General features: G+C 40.4%; 1 protein-coding gene across 1 annotated transcript in view; it reads right to left on the reverse strand.

Moving 5' to 3' along the window:
* Positions 1-23581, reverse strand: part of tulp1b (TUB like protein 1b) — a 35225-nt gene that overhangs the window by 7096 nt on the left and 4548 nt on the right. Inside the window, exons 2-12 of the mRNA XM_088338991.1 lie at positions 23212-23260; positions 15157-15274; positions 14964-15077; positions 14771-14899; positions 8838-8957; positions 8567-8704; positions 8411-8493; positions 5397-5561; positions 3202-3314; positions 1328-1436; positions 1142-1240 (exon numbers count right to left, since the gene is read on the reverse strand). Of these exons, the coding sequence (XP_088195117.1) occupies positions 1142-1240; positions 1328-1436; positions 3202-3314; positions 5397-5561; positions 8411-8493; positions 8567-8704; positions 8838-8957; positions 14771-14899; positions 14964-15077; positions 15157-15274; positions 23212-23260 (1237 nt within the window). The remainder of the gene's footprint in view (positions 1-1141; positions 1241-1327; positions 1437-3201; positions 3315-5396; positions 5562-8410; positions 8494-8566; positions 8705-8837; positions 8958-14770; positions 14900-14963; positions 15078-15156; positions 15275-23211; positions 23261-23581) is intronic.

Genomic DNA, 23581 nt, shown 5'->3' on the forward strand with positions numbered 1-23581 from the left:
CATTGTACTTTCACCAAAAAGTGTGATTAAATACAGTACTGTATTGTGCAACCAACTAAATAAATCCACATAATGTTAGTATTATGTGACAAAAGATACTTGGTAGGGTGTGCTTAGCTGTCTAAAAAAAATCCTTCCAGTGGCTGTCTGCTGCCATCCCTATAAGTGTGGATGAGCCTCCCTTACATCCTTTTCCTCACCTGGTTAATCTGTGCCCTGCCTTATTGTTTTTTTATTTTTGTTTTATTTTTATTCTAACCATTTTTTTATGTCTGTGTATTAGGCGTTCTACCTCCTGAGCTACTGCCGCCCCTAAACATAATAACTATGACAACGCTGGGGACCTAAAACCAGAGATTCTCCGCAGAAGAGCCCTGGCAGCATCTGCTCTGCAGTCTCTCTGGAAACCACTCTGGCGGCACCAGACCATCGCACGCAAGACCAAGCTCCGCATTTATAACCTCGCCGTACTCTCTATCCTGCTTTATGGCTCAGAAACATGGCCCCTGAACGACACCCTGGCCACAAGAATCGACGGTTTTGATAGCAGGGCTCTCAGAACCGTCGAGAACATCAGGTGGCCCCAGCGAGTCTCCAATAAAGAGCTCAGAGCCCGCACGTGCCAGCCCCGAGCATCTTCCTTGGTCGCACAACGCCGCACCCGCTGGTTTGGCCATGTCCTTCGTCTACCACCAGACCATCCGACACGAGCCATTCTCCAGTTTGACCCAAAGGCCGCAGGCTGGAGACGACCACGAGGGAAACCCCGCACTCGATGGCTCGACGTCGTTGCGGGCGACCTCCAACAACACGGAGTTGCTGTAGAGGATGCAGAACAGCTGGCACAAGACCGCCAGCATTGGAAAAACCTGGTTCATCTGGTCGGCTCAACGCACAGGGACGGGACCCCCCGACTTTCGCTGGAGCAATAATCAATCAATCAATCAATCAAGTGGCCGGGTGGGAAAAAAGGAAGGGATTTTATTTCATTATTGTACATTGAATGTTTTTATACAGGATTTTGAGTAGCAATCTGATTGATTGATTGATTAATTGATTACATGATTGATTGATTGAACATAGAGAGAGACTTTTTTTCTCTGCCAATTCAATTTTCTGATCTAGCCAGAGTCAGACTCACATTTCTGGGTCGGAGGGGTACTCGCTCGTTGTCTTTATCCATGCCTGGAATGATGACTGACATCCTCCTGGGCCCTTTCATCCCCAAAACATTTGTTTCCTAATTTGAAATAGGAGAGAATTCATTTAATTTGCATTTATTACATTTATTAGAAACTAGACGGGGTTTTTTTTTGTACTAACTTACATAAATAATGGCTGCTAACTCCTGCCGTGCATTGGACATGTCGGGAAGAGCTTTTTCTGGGTTGAGTGCGTTGTCAAAGACGGTAAACTTGGTGCCCATTAAATTAGATCTGGTCAGCATACGTGAAAAGCAGATTTTGAATCAATATTTGGTCTAACACTGCAGCAGGGTTGGGTAGGGTTACTTTAACTTGATTACTTTCAATTGCCTTTGGATTACTCCAATACCAAATATGCTAATAAAAGACAAAAGAAACTACCGTAAATTCCGGACTATAAGCCGCTACTTTTTTCCCAAACGTTCAACCCCGCGGCTTATTCAGCGATGCGGCCAATTTATGTAATTTTTCTAACAGCCGCCAGCGGCGCTCGAGTTCAAGGCACATGACGCAGCTTACAAGCTAAACGCAATCGAGCAGTCCGATAAAGAAGGAAACAGAGCTACTGCACGCAAACTTTACCTTGCGAGCGTGTTGCTAGCGTGTTTTTGATAAGGGAGCGTGGGACGAAGTCTATATGACAAAGTCTCTTTCCCATACTAAAGAAGGACAGCTTTGACGACGTCAGTTATGGGGAGAAAGATGAGATCGGTTTTAACAGACCCGTTAACTGCATTGCGAGCGTGTTGTTAGTAGCGTTTTGCTACCCTTCACAGGCACGGTGTGGGATGAAAGTTATAATATTATTATTAAAGCTTTGAAAACTCTCTGTGTGTACCGTCTTATTTGTAAATATGTGTAACCCTGTATAATATGTATTTGCAACTCTATATTTTTGTGATGTATTTCTTTGTATTTATTTTGGACACTTATTCTGATAAGTCTTGCACTAACCAATTAAAATGAAGGGGCGTAACAGATGCGGGGGATGACGGGAAGTGGTGACCGGTAAAGGTGAGTGTTTGTGGACGCGGCAGACAATAGTGGATATATATTTTTCCCACCCATACCTTTGGAAATATACACTTTTTTTCCTTGGATTACTTTTAACGGGACCCGGACTCTGCAGGTCAGCATCAAATCTTAAGTACCGGTATCATTTTCCGTTACTTTGCCGGCTGTGGTTTTTGAACCGTGTACTTTATGTTCAGTTAAGATCGCGGGACCCAAATTAGAGTTTGGGTTGATATTGTGATTGTGGTACATATTTTAATGTGGGCGCATGCGGCTAATATACAGTTGCGCCTTGTGTAAGTACAAAAGCGGTTATCCTTTTGAAATGTGGTGGGTGCGGCTTACAATCAGGTGCGCTCTATAGTCCGGAATTTACGGTAAATATGAATAAAAGGACTAAATTTTGTGCAGGCTTGGGGAGTAACGGAATACATGGAACGGCAAAAATTGTTTGGATTTATTTTCATTTTGTTTCTGTCGCATTTTATGTTAGTTTTGCCGGAGATCAAAGAGATCAAAGCCAGGAGAGAAAGCTTACCACGTGTTGTGAGTCATCATTTAATTCATATTTAGTTTCTTTTGTCTTTTATTAACATATTTGGTATTGAAGTAATCCAAAAGTAATTGAAAGTAATCAAGTTAAAGTAACCCTACCCAACCCGCACTGCAGTTTGGCTTGGATTTGCACTACGTAGTTTAAGTCAGTCACACACGGAAGAGGTTTCCAGTCTCATCTTGAGAAGCACTGTTCTACTAGTTCCACTATGCCAGAAGAAAAACTGACATTGGCTAAATTGTGGATCATTTAAGTTAGCTCTCACTTGTAGTTCAGGACCTAAATTTTTTCAAAGGCATGGGAAAAAACACTGTTTGTGAGGGCTTCGCTCCCTCTTGTGAGATTCTTGGCATGCAAACAGAAAGTGAAGAGATTTGGATACTTGGACTAGCGGTGAAACTCCATCCTTGAATGCCTGTTTGGTACCTTAACTTTCCCACGAAGTTATTACCACCTCTTGACAAATCGGTGGCATCGATGGAAATCAGGTAGTTGGATGTTGCGCTTTTCTTCCTTTTCCTGCCCGCCAACAGAAATGTCTACAAAGAAATGCAAGAGATAGATCGTTTGGATTTTTATCATTTAAAAACCTTTAAGTGTCATGAAACGGAACGGAACTGTTTGGAAACGGGTCGGGGATCAGGAATAGGAACTCATTTGCGTAGACGATCTGTCACTTTAATTGAGAAAGAAAAGTTGTCCAAGACACAAACGGACCAAAAACAAAACAAAGCAGGCTCAAATGCAGGCAAAATTACAATCCAAACAGAACTTGCAGGAATCTCTCAAAATGTTGCACCGGAGTGCAACAAAGTCCAACAAGCAAAACAAGAATAAACAGGTATCAACAAGTTTTCAACAAGGGTAAACAACGATCTGGCAAAGGGCAGTTCCAAAAGAGAATTTAAGTACCCATAGGAGTAATCAGGAAATGCAGGTCAGCCGGTGTCAAGAGGCGGGGCCAGCTGGGCGCTATGACAACCGTGCAGGACATGACATTAAGAGGGACAGCGGGAATGATTTAATCACTAAATGCTGCTGTTTTATGTACTGCAACCAAAAACAAGTGCTAAAAAGCACAAAGAAAAATACAGACTACGTAAATCAAAGTGACCAAACAGCACCATTTTTCTCCTAATTTTATGGCCTCCTTTTCATGAGTGTTTTTGATTTCATCATCTAAGTGAGGCTTATGATATTTAATAGAAATGCAAACGTCTCGAGTGTGTATATATCATAGTGTGTTTCTCGTCGTGTATTGTTTTTTTTCAAATAATTGAAAATTTTTAAACTAAGGATTCAATTTTGTTTTATATATTTTTGTTAGGTGGGCGGCACCGCGGCCTGGTGGTTAGCGCACGGACCCACCTCCCCGTATGGAGTTTGCACGTTCACCCCGTGCCTGCGTGGGTTTCCTCGGGGCATTCTGGTTTCCTCCCACATTCCAAAAACATGTCAGGTTAATTGGCAGGTCCATATTGTTTCTAGGTGTGAATGAGCGAGTGAGTTGTCTGTCTCTGTGTGCCCGGTGACTGGCTTGCAACCAGCTCCTAGGTGTCCCCTACCCATTGCCCAAAGATAGCTGAGATGGGCTCCAGTACCCCCGCGACCCTACTGAGGATAAGTGGTGCAGATAACGGATGGATGGATAGATGGATATTTTTGTTAGTTGCTTATTGATAATGAATGTCGTATAAAAGTTAAACATAACATATTATTTAAAACAAAAAAATGAATGATGGCATAAAAATAAGATTTTTTTTTTTAAGTTCTTCTATCAAAGTGTTAAAGCACATGTTTCAGGCTAATGGCCCAGGTGTCACGAAACGGAACGGGAAGTACCCACAGAAGTAATCGGTAAATGCGAGTCAGCCAGTGTCAAGGGGCGGTGCCAGCTGGGCGCCATGGCAACCGTGCAGAACCTGACACCAGGGGCCAAATGTGGCCTGTTAAACTAATAGCCCACGGGCCAAATGTTGCCCTCCACATCATTTTATGTTGCAAATGAGAGGTTAAAATGTCTGATTGTCTAAAACATAAATGGGCCTTACGAGAGGTTTGACAAAATTTTACATTTCCCACAATGCATGTTGATTACGATAGATAGCCAGATAGCTAACTTAAAAAAATTGCAGGTTTTTTGCTCATTCGCTTTATAAGACCTATAAATTATAATTTAGTTTGTTGCATTCCGTGTAAAATAAATCAAGAAAAAGTCTAATGAATACATTCATCTTAATAGATTCATGAATTATCATTGTTTTTTTTTGTAATACTTGAATACATTTTTTGTCAAAGAAGCCCATGAACTTGAATGAATTTGAATTTCTAAACTAGCAATGCCGTTCATGTTAATACTATCTTATTACCATGTTGTTAATTTTTAATACTAGTGATAAATATACTCAATTAACCAATAAAAAAAATTAAACAATGAGCCAGAACGGGTGAGCTATTTTCAGAACTGGTCCTGAACCTCAACTGTCCTAAGTGGGCACCATGTCGGAGACCACTGACCTAAAGGATCTCCGGGGGCCCGGGGCCCTATCTCCAAACCGTACGCCACTTACACTCAAGTACATTTTTATCATTATGATGACTTCATCAAACCTCCAACGAACCTTCTTCTCGTTGTCAAGATGTAGGAAGTAAAGCGGATACATGCTCTTATCCACACCCCGCTGGTCTCGGGTCACTCTGCATTTGACAGTTGCTCCTTGAGGCGCCGGCTCCATCACGAACGTCTCCAAGTTTTCGAATTCAATCTCAGGTGACGGAGCTCTCTCCTGATCAGAAATATAAATAAAATTACTAAATTTTGTGCAGGCTTGGGGAAAAATGGAACACATGGAACGGCAAAAATGATGTTGGCAAGCTGTTTGGATTTCTTTTCATTTTGTTTCTGTCGCATTTTATGTTCGTTTTGCCGGGGATCAAAGAGATCAAAGCCAGGAGAGAAAGCTGACCACGTGTTGTGAGTCAGTAGGAAACTGACAGAGATGGGAGTTAGCTCACACCTTGTAGAATGGATTACTGACTACCTGACAGGCAGACCCCAGTATGTGAAACAGGGGGGCTGTACATCGGACACTGTGGTTAGCAGCACAGGATCTCCGCAGGGGACCGTTCTCTCTCCGTTCCTATTCACTCTATATACATCGGACTTTAAGTACAACTCTGAGTCCTGCCATGTGCAAAAGTTTGCCGACGACACTGTGATCGTGGGATGTATCAGAAAACGGGCAGGAGGAGGAGTACAGGAAATTGATTCAGGACTTTGTCCGATGGAGCGACGCAAACCACCTGCACCTAAACACCACCAAGACCAGAGAGATGGTGGTGGACTTCCGGAGAACCAGAACTCACCCGGTTCCTGTAACCATCAAGGGAGAATGTGTAGAATTTGTCCAGACCTACAAATACCTGGGTGTGCAGCTGCACAACAAACTGGACTGGACTGCCAACACAGAAGCTCTATGTAGGAAAGGGCAAAGCCGACTTTACTTCCTCAGAAGGCTGGCCTCCTTCAACATCTGCAAAAAGCTCCTGAAAATATTCTATGAGACAGTAGTGGCAAGCGCCCTCTTCTATGCGGCAGCGTGTTGGGGAGGCAGCGTCAAGAAGAAGGATGCCTCTCGTCTCAATAAACTGGCTAGAAAAGCGAGCTCTGTTGTGGGCAAAGAGCTGGACAGCCTAACAACAGTAGCTGAGAGACGAGCACTGAAAAAGCTGAGGTCAATCATGGACAATCCATCGCATCCACTACACAGCATTATCTCCAAACAGAAGAGCAGTTTCAGCGACAGACTGCTGTCACTGTCTTGTACTACGGACAGACTGAAGAGATCTTTTCTTCCTCATGCCATGAGGCTCTTTAACTCCACCCGGCAGAGTAAAGGCCCACATTAAACCACACCACCTACATTGGATATTACCGAATCTTACTGCAATATGTATTCTGTGAAGCACTATTTAGTTACTCTATATAACACGCTACAGTGGGCATTTGCACGTCACACTGGGTATTTGTATATTGGATTCTTTTGGCTTTATTATTGTACTTTTCTCAGGGATGCTGCTGGAAATGTGAATTTCCCTTCGGGGATGAATTAAGTATCTATCTATCTATCTATCTATCTATCTATCTATCTATCTATCTATCTATCTATCTATCTATCTATCTATCTATCTATCTATCTATCTATCTATCTATCTATCTATCTATCTATCTATCTATCTATCTATCTATCTATCTATCTATCTATCTATCTATCTATCTATCTATCTATCTATCTATCTATCTATCTATCTATCTATCTATCATTTTATTCATATTTAGTTTTAGTCTTTTATTAGCATATTTGGTATTGGAGTAATCCAAAAGTAATTGAAAGTAATCAAGTTAAAGTAACCCTACCCAACCCTGGTTACCATTGATCGCTCATAGCAAGTGAGAATGTAAGAGGGGAACAAAGTGATTATTCCAGGCCTTAGATTAAGAGAAATGTTTTGTCTATTTCAGCCTTATCTCATCTCATCTCATCAGCTGCACCGCTTATCCTCAGTAGGGTCGCGGGGGTGCTGGAGCCCATCCCAGCAATCATTGGGCAGTGGGCAGGGGACACCCTGAACTGGTTGCCAGCCAATCGCAGGGCACACGGGGACAGACAACTCACTCGCTCATTCACATCTAGGGACAATGTGGACCGGCCAATTCACCTGAAATGCATGTTTTTGGAATGTGGGAGGAAACCGGAGTGCCCGGAGGAAACCCACGCAAGCACGGGGAGAACATACAAACTCCACACAGGAAGTCTGGAGCTTGATTTGAACCCACGCAGGAGGTTTCCAAGACATGAACTGTGCCGCACATGCGCTAACCACTGCGCCGCCGTGCTGCCCTATTTCAGCCTATTATTATCTATTACCCTTCTACCTACCGAGAGAGCTAACTATGGTCATTGTGGTTGCTGTTTCCGTTCCACCGGATGCTAACGTTCCACCAGATGCTAACGTTGCACCGGATGCTCGCGTTAGCATAGCGTTAAATCTCCTGCCCGCTGCTATCAATAAAAAGCAGCTTGCACACCCCGACGGAGCGTTTATCGTCGCCGGCGACTTTAATCAGTTATGCTTAAGGACTGTACTTCCCAAATTCATTCAATACGTGGACTGAGCAATTAGGGAAAAAACACTGGACCGTGTGTCCAGTAACATCAAACATCTAGTTGGATCCGGCCATCTCTGTCTGTCCCTCACCCCCTCATACAACCCCCCTCCGAAGGAAAACAAAGCCAGAAACAAGGACAGTACAAATATCTTCTTTGTTCTTTTATCTTCTTTGTTTTCTTTATCCTCACTGTAAAATGTGAAACTGGAGTGCCACGTCCAATTTCGTTGTCACAATATATTCAACCTATGTTGTAACAATGCCAATAAAGGTATATTCTATTCTATTCTATTATTGTTATTATGATTAATTGTAATTATTGGGCCTGGCTGCGAGAACATAGTCAGATATTAAACCAGTCTGTGGTCCAGAAAAGGTTGTTGACCACTTGTTCGTAGAGGGTGTAGGTTGATTTGTCTTCTTAAATTATAATGTGTGTACCGCACTTAGGGAATTGGATGATACCTTCTTCTTTTTGACTTTGCCCTTCTTCTTTTTGGATTTTTCCTCTTTTTCTGACTCCGAATCATCGCTCTCTTCTACCTTTGCTGAAGAAGAATAACACATTTTTGAGTGGTTGCCAGTGTTTAGGAAAGGTGGCGCCAGCTAAGATGAGCTTGCCTTTCTTCTTTGTCTTCTTTTCTTTGTCTTTGTCTCCTGACGTTTGGAACAACGAAGACGTGGAGCCGGCGGCAGACTTTTTTTTGGACTTTGTCGACTTGGTCTCTTCTTCGCTGTCGTCGCTTTCTGATTTGGCTGCTGTTTTGGTAGATAAAATAGAGGGTAATTGACACCTTGACACAAGTTAACCTCAAATTTATTCTGGAAAACAAAATGTTCACAGGTTAATTGAAAAGAAGGACATGTTTCCCTAAATATTTTTTAGAATCACCTTTCTTTTTGCTCTTAGAGTCTTTGTTGCCGTTTATCTGGAACAGGGACGCGGCTTCCTTCTTTTTGTCTTTATCTTTCGACTTTGACTTCTTCTCCTTTCCATCTGAATCCTTGTCCTCTGAGAAAACAAATGAAGGACGGTTAGAGGGGTTACAAAATACCTTTTTTTTTCAATTAGGCACATAATTTGTTGTGTTACTCCCTAAAATCATCCAGATAGTTCAATTTTTTTTTACTGGATGACAACAAGGACTCAAAAAAATGGCCAGTCCCGTTGGAAAAAAGACAGTGATTGTAGTAATCAGAGATTTTATGGTGCTCATTCCCCGCTTGAAGTAATTAGAACTTGGGTTGTCGTCTCGCCTGGGTACTTCAGACTGTTTTGTCCGAGTCGCTTTGGTCATCAAAAGCTGCGTAGGGTAGATGTACCTGCCGTCGTGCACACCGTATGTTCCTTTTTTGTCTTCGTCATCTTTTAGGTACGTGATTGTGACTTTTTCTTTTGTGTTTCTTGTCGTGTGTCTTTTTGCAATTAATATAATATTGGCCAGATAGATCCCTATTACCCTACGGGCCCCCCCAAGGGCTCCAGTATTGGTTGGTTTAGGATTTAATATACATAAGGGCAGCACGGCGGCGCAGTGGTTAACGCGTGTGCGGCACAGTTCTGAGGTCATGAGATCCAACCCCCTGTGTGGAGTTTGCATGTTCTCCCCGTGCTTGCGTGGGTTTCCTCCTGGGACTCCGGTTTCCCCAGGTTGATTGGCCGGTCCAAATTGTCCCTAGGTATGAATGAGCGAGCGAGTTGTCTGTCCCTGTGTGCCCTGCGATTGGCTGGCAACCAGTCCAGGGTGTCCCCTGCCCACTGCCCGATGATTGCTGGGATGGGCTCCAGCACGCCCGCGACCCTACTGAGGATAAGCGGTGCATATAATGGATGGATGGATATATATATATATATATATATATATATATATATATATATATATATATATATATATATATATATATATATATATATTATATATATATATATATATATATATATATATATATATATATGTATATATATATATATATATTCATTTTGTGTGTTATATTTTCTCACATTTCGTATGCTTTGGAATTTGGTTATCTCTTTAAGCCATGTTTACTTCGTTAAAGAAAAAGCAAATGTTTTAATTTTGAAACCATAATGACAAGTTACGCAACTGTCATTTATGCCATTCTTTCTCTTCAATCTTTGTTTGGATGCACAAAAAATACAGTTTTAATGTGTATCACACTATAATGTACATTTTTCGAAATGTTGTAATTTATGTATTTGTTTAATTTACTACTTAGATGGAAAATCATATCGAAAAAGCAAATACTTATATTCAAGCACATTTTTAAAACAAATGGGTCAAAAAGGAAAATAAACTGGTAGAAATTCAACCCAATTTTATAGATTATTTAAAACAGATAATTTTAGAAGAACACACATAACAAAACACAATGGTACAAAAACAAAACAAAAAAATACTTATCCAGTGGTTTTAAGAATTTCTGAACCGGATCATTTTCATACACAAATGCTTTTTGGAGCGTACCATTTTGGAGGGGTGTTTTAAAGAAAGCAATACTTAATGGGGTTGGTTGTTCAATTTGACCTGAATGCATGTTGTTTGTTTTAGGTAAAGGTGAAAACTCCAAAATAAACCACAATAATCAGGTTATTTTGTGGGTTTTTCAAAATTTGGGGAGAAAAAAATAAAACAAAAATTAAAACCGACAAGTTTGTGTCGGCACATTTTTGACCCAACTTGTGTTCTGTAATTTGGCGGGGCGGCAGTGGCTCAGGAGGTAGAGCGCTCGTCTTGGGATCAAGAGATCGCAGTTCGAATCCCGGCTCCTCCGTGTTATATGTCGACACTGAACCCCTAATACCTCCAATAAGCAGGTTAGCACCTTACATGGCTGCACGGCCGCTATTGGGAAATGTGATGCACAATGTAAAGCGCTTTGGGAAGTCTTGACTTGAAAAGCGCTATATAAATGCAGATCATTTCATTTCATTTCATGTCATAATGATAAGTTTATTCTTTAATACGAGACACCTGCAAATTAGATTGCATAGGATGCCAGGTCTTTATCTTGACTAGTGTTGTGCACTGTTGTTTGTTGTTTTGACTATTATGCACTGTTTACATTATTGTAACTATCGGCCAATCATGTTCATGTTCTTTAATTTTTTTACTCTTCAAGGCGGATATGCTTTTGTAAGCTAGGTGATGTAATATAAAGAAAGAGCTTAGCGGGGAGGAGGGAATTTCCTGTCTGAGGTTAAGGCTCTCTCCCATGCTCTCCTTGCAAGTTCTAAATCCAACAATGTCTTCTCTCCTTATTTTCAGTGTCTACTAAACTCTAAACTTCTCGTAACTTTACATCACATAACTAATTCTTGACTGAATAGAGGTACAAGATTAACGTAATCAACAACCCAACATACCGTAAATTCCGGACTATAAGCCGTTACTTTTTTCCCTAACTTTCAACCCTGCGGCTTATTCAGTGATGCGGCCAATTTATGTCATTTTTCTAACGGCCGTTAGCGGCGCTCGAGTGTTGCTACTATTAACTGCCCTGTCAAAGCTATATTATTATTATTAAAGCTTTGAAAACTCTCTCGTGTACCGTCTTTCTTTGTAAATATGTGTAACCCATGTATAATATGTATTTGCAACTGTATATTTTTGTAATATATTTATTTGTATTTATTTTAGTCACTTATTCTGATATGTTTTGCACGGATGAACGAAAAAGGAGGGGGGGAACAAACACAGGGTGCCGAGTTTAAGTGGGGACCGCTAAAGGTGAGGGACAGACAAGGAAAGGAGAGGGGGTAAACAGTTGGTTAAAGAAAAACGAGTTGCGTGAGTAAATGTGTTCATCTGATATATTTTTCCCACCGTTACCTTTGGAAATATACACATTTTTCCTTGGATTACTTTCAACGGGACCTGGACTCTACAGGTCTGCATCAAACCTTAAGTACCAGTATCATTTTCCGTTCATTTTGCCGCCTGTCGTTTTTGGTCCGAGTACTTTATATTTAGTTACAATCGCGGGACTTAAAGTCGGGTTTGGGTTACTTTTGTGATTGTGTTACATGTTTTAAAGTGGGCGCATGCGGCTTATATACAGGTGCGGCTTGTGTATGTACAAAATCGGTTTTCCTCTTAAGATGTGGTGGGTGCGGCTTATAATCAGGTGCGCTCTATGGTCCGGAATCTACGGTAATTGTGTTTGTTTATGGACTAAACTGTATTACATAAACAATTTCTATTAGGTGTTTGTGGATTATATTTTGTTACCCAATTTTTTGGGTTAAACCAAGAACCTAATAAGGTCACTTTAAAAGGTCCCCTTCCAACGGCTTTATTTTGTTTTGTGTGCAAATTCATGTGTGCATACAGTATGTTTTTATATTGTTGCAAAATGCTGACTGGGAGTTTATTTTATTCAGTATTGGATAACAAAAATGAGGACAGAATTGGGTGTCGAAAAATGTTTGAAAACTCCTGCTTTCTCTATTATTTCGTTTTTTTGGGGTGAGTGCTTCAGCAGGAATCGGTCACATATGTGAAACGAGTCAACATCGGGTCCTTTCCTTCTCAGTTAAACAGTTTAAGAGGCCGATCCAGAAAAAGAGCTGACAAAGCACTTTTACACGGCCTGATGTGACTTGCAGATATTGAGTGACGACAAGCAGATGTTCACAGGGCAAAGCATGATGACACATTTTTGGATGGACGAATTATTGGAGGTAAAAGTGGAAGCACACAAACTTCAAAACCGACAATGAATCCCATACTTGGCAAAACCTATTAAAAGCTTTAAAAATCGGTGTTTTTGTTGTTGCTTTATGGACGTTTTAAGCAAAACTTGGATAAAGCAGACAGCAACAACGGAAGAAACTCAAGAAAGTATTTCCTGCCGTTTGCTAAATGATGTGAAAATACGAAACATAAACGTATCATTGTGACATTACACAATCTGTCCTTCCAAACACACATTAAAAATATTACTGAAACAGCTTTTTTCCATATTCCCAACATTGCAAAAATTCGACCTATGCTGTCCCAGTCTGATGCGGGGATTATAATTCATGCGTCCGTCTCGATTACTGTAATGTACTCCTCTCCGGTCTCCCGAATTCCAAATGCGCGGTCCCTTCTCAAAGTTTCTTCATTTTCCTCATGCTGAAGTTTTTGAGTTTTTCCTTGCCCTCATGTAGGTTTTAGATCAGGGGATGGTGTCACAATAGACGGTAGTTTGCAATTGTCTGTGGTCTCTGCAACCCTTTGAGACTCCTTGTGATTAAAGGCGTCAAAAATTAGAGAACAATCTTTTTGAATCAATGCAATCAGGATTCAGGGCTAACCACTATACTGACACAGCTCTGATTAAGGTAACCAATGGTCTCCTACGGGCAATGGACTCTGGCGCTTCATCACTTTTGCTGCTGCTGGACCTTAGTGCTGCTTTTGACACAGTGGACCATAATATCTTTCTAGAAATGTTGGAAAAATGGATTGGTCTCTCAGGAAACGTCCTCTTATGGTTCAGATCCTACCTCTCAGATAGGACGCACTGTGTTAAATATGGCGAAATGACGTCTGAGCCCTTTAGTGTTACCTGTGGTGTTCCGCAGGGTTCAGTGCTTGGCCCCCTTCTTTTCAGCATTTACTTGCTTACATTAGGTGATATTTTTCACAAGTATAATATCAGTTGCCATTGCTACGCGGATGACACTCAACTATATCTCCCGATGGAGGAATCTGCCACACTAAATTGTGCAAATTTGGAGGCCTGCTTACTGAGATAAAAGAATGGATGTCACACAATCTCTTGCGTCTTAACTCTGAAAAGACCGAAATATTCGTTATTGGTCCATCTAAATGCCGCGACTTATTCTCTAAAACTGCTGTGAACATTGACCAATGCCACATCACACAGAGTGACTCACTTAAGAATTTAGGTGTCACATTTGACCCCAATCTGGCCTTTCAAACACACGTGAAGAAAATTACTAGAACCGCTTTCTTCCATCTTCGTAACATTGCTAAAATTCGTCCTATACTGTCTCAGTCGGATGCGGAGATTTTAATTCACGCGTTTGTTACCTCCTGTCTCGATTACTGTAATGCACTACTCTCCGGTCTTCCGATAACCAGACTCAAGAGTCTTCAGCTGGTACAAAATGCCGCAGCGAGGCTTTTAACTAGGACAAAAAAATCCGATCACATCACCCCAATTTTGGCTAACCTGCATTGGCTCCCTGTTAGCCTAAGATGTGATTTCAAGGTTCTCTTATTAGTATACAAAATCATACATGGACTTTCCCCCTCATATCTTTCAGATCTGATTTCCCCCTTTGTTCCGGCCCGAAGCCTTCGTTCTGAGAGCGCCGGTCTTCTGGTGATCCCAAGAGCCAAGAAGTGTTCCGCAGAATCGAGAGCGTTCTCCATCCGGGCACCGGTGTTGTGGAATGCTCTTCCCCCTGAGATTCGATCTGCAACCTCAGTGGAAATGTTCAAATCTAAGCTTAAAACTCACTTCTACTCTATAGCATATGAATAACCTAAACTGCTTATGTGTAATAACCTGTGAAGCCCTTTGAGACTCTTTGTGATTAAGGGCTATACAAATAAAAATGACTTGACTTGACAAATAAACATGACTTGACTTGACTAGAGTTTATGCTTGCTTTTTTGGGATGTAGAAGCGTCCCTGGATAGCTAGCAAGTTCAGGATACATTTCAATGTTTACAATCCCTTCTTCAAAGTTAGGCCCTGCCTCCTGAGAATTTTGTCAATCAAGTCATATATACATGTTAATCCTATTATTAGCGTTGAGGTCAAGATAACAAATCTTTTAACACCTACCTTTTAATTTAGATTTCTTTTCTTTGGTGGGACGCGGAGAAGGCGAGCTGTCTTTGGCAATTTTCTTTTTGGTTTTCTTTTTTGGAGTGTTTTCGTCCTCGTCTTCCTCGTCATCGTCAGTTAATGAACCTGAATATTTTTCAAAAAGAAATTGTTGAGTTGCAAAGCACAATTAAAGCTAAGACAGACTTACCTTTTTTAATTTTGGGGACGCTTTTGATTTTCTTTTTTTTCTCTTTTTCCTTTTCATTGTCTTTGTCTATGTCTTTGTTCTTGTCCAGTTTCTTTTTCTTAACCTTTTTGTCGCCTACAAAAATGTGTAAAACAATAAATTATGATTGGTTCATTGTTGGCCAACTCCACCACCAAGAGACATTTTCCATTACTTTGCAAGCCTGGATTGTCCTCGGACGCCTCCTCATTCTTTTTTATTTTGAGCTTTTTGATCTTGGCTTCACTGCTGTTCAGCTTGCCCTCACTGGCCTCTTTCTTCTTCTTGGGCTTCTTTATAAGGGATTTTTCTGCAATGCGTTGATGGAAAAAAAAGTCAAAAAAGATGCAAATCTCCACAAAACCATCAATAAATAAACTCATGCTGCCTTGCAGGAAAGTGAAAAGTTGGGCTTTTTTTTGTTCTCTTTTTACGTTAAGTTACGAACATCAAATGTATACATGTTTAAAAGCAATATCTATATCTTTTTTTAAAGGGACAGTGGGTGTTATTTAGCACCTTGTAGTGCTGAAAATAACTCACTTGTCAAAATAAATACTGATTTAAAAACCACCAAACAAAGAAATCACATTAACGTGCATTTTCAAATATTCTTAGGCCAAGAAATTTGCATTATTTGACATAAAATGAACCTCAGATGTAGCTGACACAATTGTCTGCCACCCTGCTGCTAAAGGTACACTCAAAACCCCCAAACCTCGCGAAAGGCAGGCGAAAAAAATCAAAAAACAACATTTTAGTCTCCATAGTGTTTATTTATCCTTGTGATTTTTAGCACTTGTTTGAGACGGCAATACACCAGGGTACACCAACATTTTTGAAGCTGAAAGCTACTATTTTTGTTGTTGATAAGGGCCAAGAGCTAGCCATTTGATATGCATTAAAAAAAAATACCATTGAATTACTATGTTGTTACTATGTCGTTATCATGTTATCACCGTTGTAATTGTCAGAAGTAGGGTTCAATGGGCACATCAACCACTTAAACACCATACCAGTTACAAATCTAATTTCTTAAAAAAAATACAATGACCCATTACTGATGAGCTTTTTTCAGAACTGTTCTGTGAGCTACTCAGGTGTTCTTATGGGCCTACTTGGTACCCACGGGCACGATGTTGGAGACCCCTGTACTACACAATGAAATGATACACACTGTCACTTTAAATGGTTTTTGTATGTAGGCACCTATAAAACGACAACATTGGGAAAGACTGCGCTTAATAGCACAATTGATCTGAGGTAGCCATTTTTGTTGTTTCCATTTGCCTCAAACGCTTTGGAGTCAAAATTGATCGAGGCCAAATGGGATAAATCTGACTTTGCGCTTTCAACAAATATAGAAAATCTAAAAAAAATGATAACAATAAATATCTAAAAAAATTAAATTTTCATTGTGCTTGACATACTCCTGTAAAACATCACAAACATAACAAGCATAATATCAAAAATAATACAGTATATACATAACAAGCAGGGTTGGGTAGGGTTACTTTAACTTGATTACTTTCAATTACTTTTGGATTACTCCAATACCAAATATGCTAATAAAAGACAAAAGAAACTAAATATGAATACAATTATGACTCACAACACGTGGTAAGCTTTCTCTCCTGGCTTTTATCTCTTTGATCTCCGGCAAAACTAACGTAAAATGCGACAGAAACAAATTGAAAATAAATCCAAACAGCTTGCCAACATCATTTTTGCCGTTCCATGTGTTCCGTTACTCCCCTACACAAAATTTAGTCATTTTATTCATATTTAGTTTATTTTGTCTTTTATTAGCATACAGTGGAAACTTGGTTTTCGAACGCCTCTCAGTTCGGACAAATCGGTGTTCGACCAAAAATTTCGACAAATTCTTGCTTCGCTTTTCGGTCAAAAAAATCGGAGTTCGAACGCCGGTACGCTAGGGTGCGATGCTGAGCGGCGTACGGGTGATTTAGCCCCTAATTATGCCTCCGAAGAAGGTCGGTGCAAGCAGGACAGGTGGAAAAAAAGGTGTTCGTAAAACTATTGCCTTTAAGAAAGACATAATAGCTAAATATGAAAGAGGTGTACGAATTTCCGATCTTGCAAGTGAATACAGCATGGCTAAATCTACTATCAGTACGATAGTAAAGAATAAGGAGGCTGTGAAATCGAGTGATGCGGCTAAGGAAGTTAGCGCTATAAGCAAGCAACTGCCGCAAGTTTTGGAAGAGGTTGAAAAACTTTTGATGATTTTTCTCTCCCCACCGTCCACCACAAAGGTAAGAAATCCTATTCATAATCCTTTTTTTAAATTTTTACACGTTCATGTTAGCGTAATCTTTCGTATGGAAGATTACGCTAACGCGAACGTACGATTAGCCTGGGTTAGCTTCATGTTTACGTTCATGGTAAACATTCAGGGTGTTGGAACGGATTAAAACGATTTTACATTACTTTTAATGGGAAAAACGATTCGATTTCGAACAGGGTTCTGGAACGGATTATGGTCGAGAACTGAGGTTCCACTGTATTTGGTATTGGAGTAATCCAAAAGTAATTAAAAGTAATCAAGTTAAAGTAACCCTACCCAACCTTGATAACAAGTATATTGTACGTACATGAAACTTACCCCCAAAAACAGATCCGGGTATGCAAGGGAGGAAAAAAATAAACTGTACATTATCAACTCACTGTGGCTATCTTACACCGAATGACCAGAGAAACTCTTTTCATATCCTGAACAACAACCTTAAAAAGTAAATGATATCTTAATAACATCATTTGACGATCTAAAAACTCCATAAAAGGCCTCGAAACTGTTGTTGGATTTCACACATAAGTGACTTTAATCCAAATGCGAATGAATAAATAAAGCCAAGATCTCCTTGGTCACGGGAAAGCAGGTCAGGGGAGACGGTGCATGTAATCCTGTTAGATTAGAAAACATCCTGCATAGACGCGCCAGCCCTCAAGCTATCCAGGACTTAACTACGTTACCGCATAGGCCAGTTGTCATGACGTGCATCTGATTTGTTTAGTTTTTCTGCACTATGATGACTATGTTTGCACCAATGCATATGTTGATTTTTTTTTTTTTTTGCACTATGATGACTTTTGCACCGAATGCAAAATTGCACAACCCTTACGATACCAACTGTATTACAATACCAACTGTGTGTAACATCCTACATGCCGACATTTCTTGTGTAAATGTCATGTAAATTATAACTATAGCCTTATCCTCCTTGTTTTATAACCTTATCTTCTCTGTTCCTTTATCTTCTTGGCTCTTTACCCCACAGTGAATGTGTGAAACTGGAGTGTCATGCCCAATTTTGTTGTCACAATATGTTAACCCATTTTGTAACAATGACAATAAAGGTATATTCTATTCTATTCTATTCTATTCTCATCTCATTAGCCGTACCGCTTATCCTCATTAGGGTCGCGGGGGGGCTGGAGCCCATCCCAGCAATCATTGGGCAGTGGGCAGGGGACACCCTGAACTGGTTGCCAGCCAATCACAGGGCACGCGGGGACAGACAACTCACTCGCTCATTCACACCTAGGGACAATTTGGACCGGCCAATTCACCTGACATGCATGATTTTGGAATGTGGGAGGAAACCGGAGTGCCTGGAGGAAACCCACGCAAGCACGGGGAGAACATACAAACTCCGCACAGGAAGTCTGGAGCTGGATTTGAACCCACATTCCCATGACATGAACTGTGCCGCACATGCGCTAACCACTGCCCCGCCGTGCTGCCCTCTATTCTATTCTATTCTATTTCTAGCTCCATCATCAATAATTGAGAATATTGTCAGACTTTTCTCCCAGTATATTAAGAAAAAAGGGGCTTTAAAAAGTCTGAATATTTGTATTCAAATGCATACTTTTGAGGGATGAAAAAAAGAAACCATTTGTGTTGCGTACGTCAACCCTATAAGAATACAACTCTAGCATTGATCAGAATGAATAAATTATACTTAAGTCATTGATTTTGCATGTTTCCTTTTGTTACGATCACCGAAAGGTTTTGCACTTACATTAAATTAAATGGTTGATCATTCTTTCCACCTTGGCCAGGTTTATATTTCATTTTAATCAATTGGTCTGTAGAAGTTAAATATCACATACTGATGGCAAAACCTTTCAATGAAAAAAAAATGCAGCTTTTGACATATTGTCAACAAAGCCATTGCATTATTGTCAAAGTATCGGTCAGATATTTTAATATACAAAGCAGTTAAAAACATTTGATTTATTTTGGGGTTCTAAACTTTCCATACTTACTAAATATAGGTTCGGTTCTTGATTGGTTACATTTAAAAAAAAACAGAATTATTACTTTTTGCTACCCACCCTGAAAATGTAAGGAATAGTCATCTTACTACAATGTCAACATTTTCTAACTGCAATCATGTTCAGTTATGGCATCGACAAAGAATTGAAAAATACTCACTAATACATTCTAAACTCATTAGTTTCATGGGTGGTTTCTTCCATTCGTGGAAAAATATATTTAACAAACACAATCTCGGCTATACTGTCGCCTGTTTAATCGAGTACAATATTTCCAATACGTTTTCCAGACCAGGGTAAGGTAAGCGATCAGAACTATAGCCGGGTATAGCCCTCTCAATTCTTCATGGTCGGATGCACAAACTGTTTAAAATGTTTCTTTACCTTTTCTGTAGACATGGTGCGGTAACTCCTGAAGACGTCTTGATAAATGTTAAAAAATACAATCACCCAAAACACATAGGCTATTCCAACGAGGTAATTAAAAGGAAGATTGTGTCCCGGTGTTCAACGCATAGCCATTGGCAAAAAGGTTGTTAATAGGATTTATGTGTAAAGCCATCTGCTGTGCAGGAACACGTCAATGGGTAAAACTAAGCAGGTGCAGCAGCAGGGAGTAGAATAGAATAGAATATACCTTTATTGTCATTGTTACAAAATGGGTTAACATATTGTGACAGCGAAATTGGGCATGACACTCCAGTTTCACACATTCACAGTGAGGTAAAAAAGCCAAGAAGATAAAGGAACAGAGAAGATAAGGTTATAAAACAAGGAGGATAAGGTTATAGTTATACTTTACACAATATTTACACAAGAAATGTAGGATGTTACCTACAGTTTGGTATCGTAATACAGTTTGGTATCGTAAGGGTTTGTGCGATTATGCATTTGGTGCGAAAAAATAGTTATAGTGCAAAAAAATAGTCAACATTGTGCAAGAAATATAGACATGAGTACCATTTTACGTTCGTGTGAGGTAGTGTTTTTGCAAGAGTTTTTCAGTTTTTTGTGCGGTGTCTGTTTAGGGTGGTAATGTCATGATTACCCAAGTGGAGCCACCTGGGGTAATCATGTGGCGCGCTGGAATGTGCTTCCTGATTGGTTAATGCTCCCTTTTTAAACGCGTTACGCGGAGAACTCTTGGTCGGAGGATTACTTCTGTACCCCGTAAGACTCTCCCGATTACCTGTGCCTTCTTGTTTACCTGATTCTGCCTGCCTGCCTCCGATCCGACCTGCCTCCGATCCGACCAGCTTCCGTCCCACGCTACGATCTTCTCTCCAGTCCTGGTAAACTCGACCTGCTTCCGTCCCACGCTACGATTAGCTACGTCTTCCGAAGTTGTCTTCACGACGTTGCTGCTGACGTTCGACGGTCATCGTGTTTCCCGCTAACCCTTATGCTTCCCCAAATAAAGACTTGTAACGAACGCCCTGGGGTCCCCTGCTCTGTTCTGGTCCTTCAGGTAATGGCAATGGAGGAGACTAATTTGTTTACCGTAACGGCACACTGACAGGCTTTTTAGCAGATTTACACCTTTAGCAGACCTTTTCCTGTAAGGGCCACATAACTTTAAACTTCTCTGGTGAAGTGCTGTGGTCAGTTTGTAACTGAAAAATTGTGACGATTGCAGAGGTGGCTAATTTAAACAAATACATATCCTTTTTTGTACAGATACAGGAGGTAGAGCGATCGTTTTAGGATTAAGGGATCCCAGTTCGAATCCCGGCTTGTCCGTGTTACATGTTGAAGTGTCCTTGGGTAAGATACTGAACCCCCAATACCCCCAATAAGCAGGTTAGCGCCTTAGATGGCTGCAAGGCCGCTATTGGGAAATGTGAAGCACAATGTAAAGCGCTTTGGGAAGTCATTGACTTGAAAAGCGCTATATAAATGCAAATCATTTCATTTCATTTCATGAGAAAGCCAAAATGAGTTAATCCTTCTGGAGTCTTCACAGAACAGACAGGAAATAAATAACCACACACTTGATGAAATATTTAATAACCAATGTATGTTCTTTACAGGAAAAAGAGTCAATGGAACATACATTTTCTGTCTGGCTTAACAGGTCCAAGTTCAGGTTACTTGACTGAGCACTGGACCATTATAACTCAATTTTTGGTCACTGGATTTAAATATTCATTGTTGAGCTTCTCGATCTATTGCTTGTTTCCCTGTACAGTATTGTGTGTGCTGGTAATACAAATGATTGGTGACAAGTCTCGTATTGGGAACGAATTCCGCCATATGTAGGGTATTACTTCCCGGCCTTATTACTGTAATGTATCGCTTTCTGGTTCTCCTAGGGGGCGGCAGTGGATCATGGGATAGAGCGCTGATCTTGGGATCAAGAGATCACAGTTCGAATCCCGGCTCCTCTGGTTACATGTCAAAGTGTCCTTGGGTAAGACACTGAAACCCTAATGCCTCCAATAAGCAGGTTAGCGCCTTACATGGCTGCACACTGTAAAGCGCTTTGGGATGTCTTGACTTGAAAAGCGCTATATAAATGCAGATCATTTCATTTCATTTCATGATGTCTAGCATCAAACGTTTGCAGCTGGTTCTAAATGTGGCAGCGAGACTTCTGACTAAGACAAAAAAGTTTGAGCATATCACACCTAAATTCGCTAACTTGCACTGGCTCCCAGTCTACTTAAGATGTGACTTTAAGGTTCTCTTACTAACATACATGGACTTGCGCCCTCTTATCACTTCAGTTTGATTTCCCCCTATGTTCCTGCACGGAGCCTCCGCTCGGATAATTCCGGTCTACTTGTGATTTCAAGAGCCAAGAAGAAGTCTGCAGCCCCGGTGCTGTGGAATGATCTGCTTCGGAAGATAAGTTCTGCAACCTCAGTAGAAGTTGTAATATCTAGATTTAAGACCCATTTCTACTCAATAGCTTATGATTGATGCCCACCTCATACTTATTGTTACCTGTCTTTCTGATTGACTGGCTGGTGGTGATACCAGCCTTGTGGCTGATGTTTTGAGTTTTTCCTTGCCCGCATGTTGGTTTAAGATCAGGGGATGGAGTAATTGTAACCTGTGCAGGCCTTTAGACATCTTGTGATTAAGGGGTATGCAAATAAATGTAACTTGATTAATTAATTTATAAATACATATCTGCAAATATATGCCATACAAAAAAGATACCACATCATTAAATCACATACTACCTAAATATATAACATAAATACAATGTATTTATATCTTTGTTAACTTTGTAATTCGAAGTATAGATTTCTTAATTTATCTTGTCATTTATTTTACCATTTATTTCATCAAATATTTTGTTGCAACTTATTGTTACTCAAATGAAGGGACGGGTCAAATTGACTGAACTATGAACCGAACCACTACACTAAAATAATTAAATGACAAAATGCATTGATAAATTAATTGATTAAATGTATGTCATATGTTATTTAGGTTTACATGATTTATATATGAATCAATTTCTTTATGTGGTATATAATTATTGGCATTTATTTATTCATACATTTATTTCATCATACGGATGTCTTGTCCGGCATGGTCGCCGTGGCGACCGGCTGGCCCCGCCCCCTGGGCACGGCTGCAGTAGATCAGCTAATTTGCGTATGAGCTACTTGAGGGTGGGTTGTGGGTTTTGCGGGTGCTGGCTCATTGCATTTTCTGTCTGCATTTCCCGTTCTGTTTTGCTCTGTCCTGTTTTGCTTGAGTCGGAAGAAATCTGTGTTTGCACGTTTTTAGTTAAAGCCTGTTTGTTCTGTCTTGTCCCTGAGTTTTGGACGACTTTTATTTTGCTAAATAAAAGTTTTGATCGTCAACGCAGTTAGGTTCTTCCTTCCTGCCTCCTGCCTCCGTTCTGGTCCGGTCTCCCGCGTGACAATGGATGGGTGCAGTGGAAATGCAAAACAGAATGATATTCATTTACCATAGTTGACATTTGGAGAGATGATGCCCGATTTCCCTCCTCCGAATCGCTGTTGAAAGGAAAGGAAATGCTAGCGTAATTTAAAACAAGCAGAATACATTTTTTTTTCAAATTTTTGCAGTTGAAAAAACAGTTATTGTATATTTTGTTATTGCCATTTATTAACACTTGAAGAGAATTATACAGCAATAAAAAATAAGACTTTAATAAGCATTAAGGTTCATGTAGATCACAGGTGTCAAACAGGCGGCCCGCGGGCCAGATCAGGCCCGCTAAGGGATTGAATCCGGCCCGCGAGACAACACTCAGAGAAGCGCAAGAGAAAAACAAGCTGCAGGTTGAAATATGTCAACATGATGTTGACAAAGCC

This window comes from Urocampus carinirostris, chromosome 6 (genome assembly GCF_059441175.1).
Source record: "Urocampus carinirostris isolate Australia breed hairy pipefish chromosome 6, RoL_Ucar_1.0, whole genome shotgun sequence".
Classification (NCBI taxonomy): Eukaryota; Metazoa; Chordata; class Actinopteri; order Syngnathiformes; family Syngnathidae; genus Urocampus; species Urocampus carinirostris.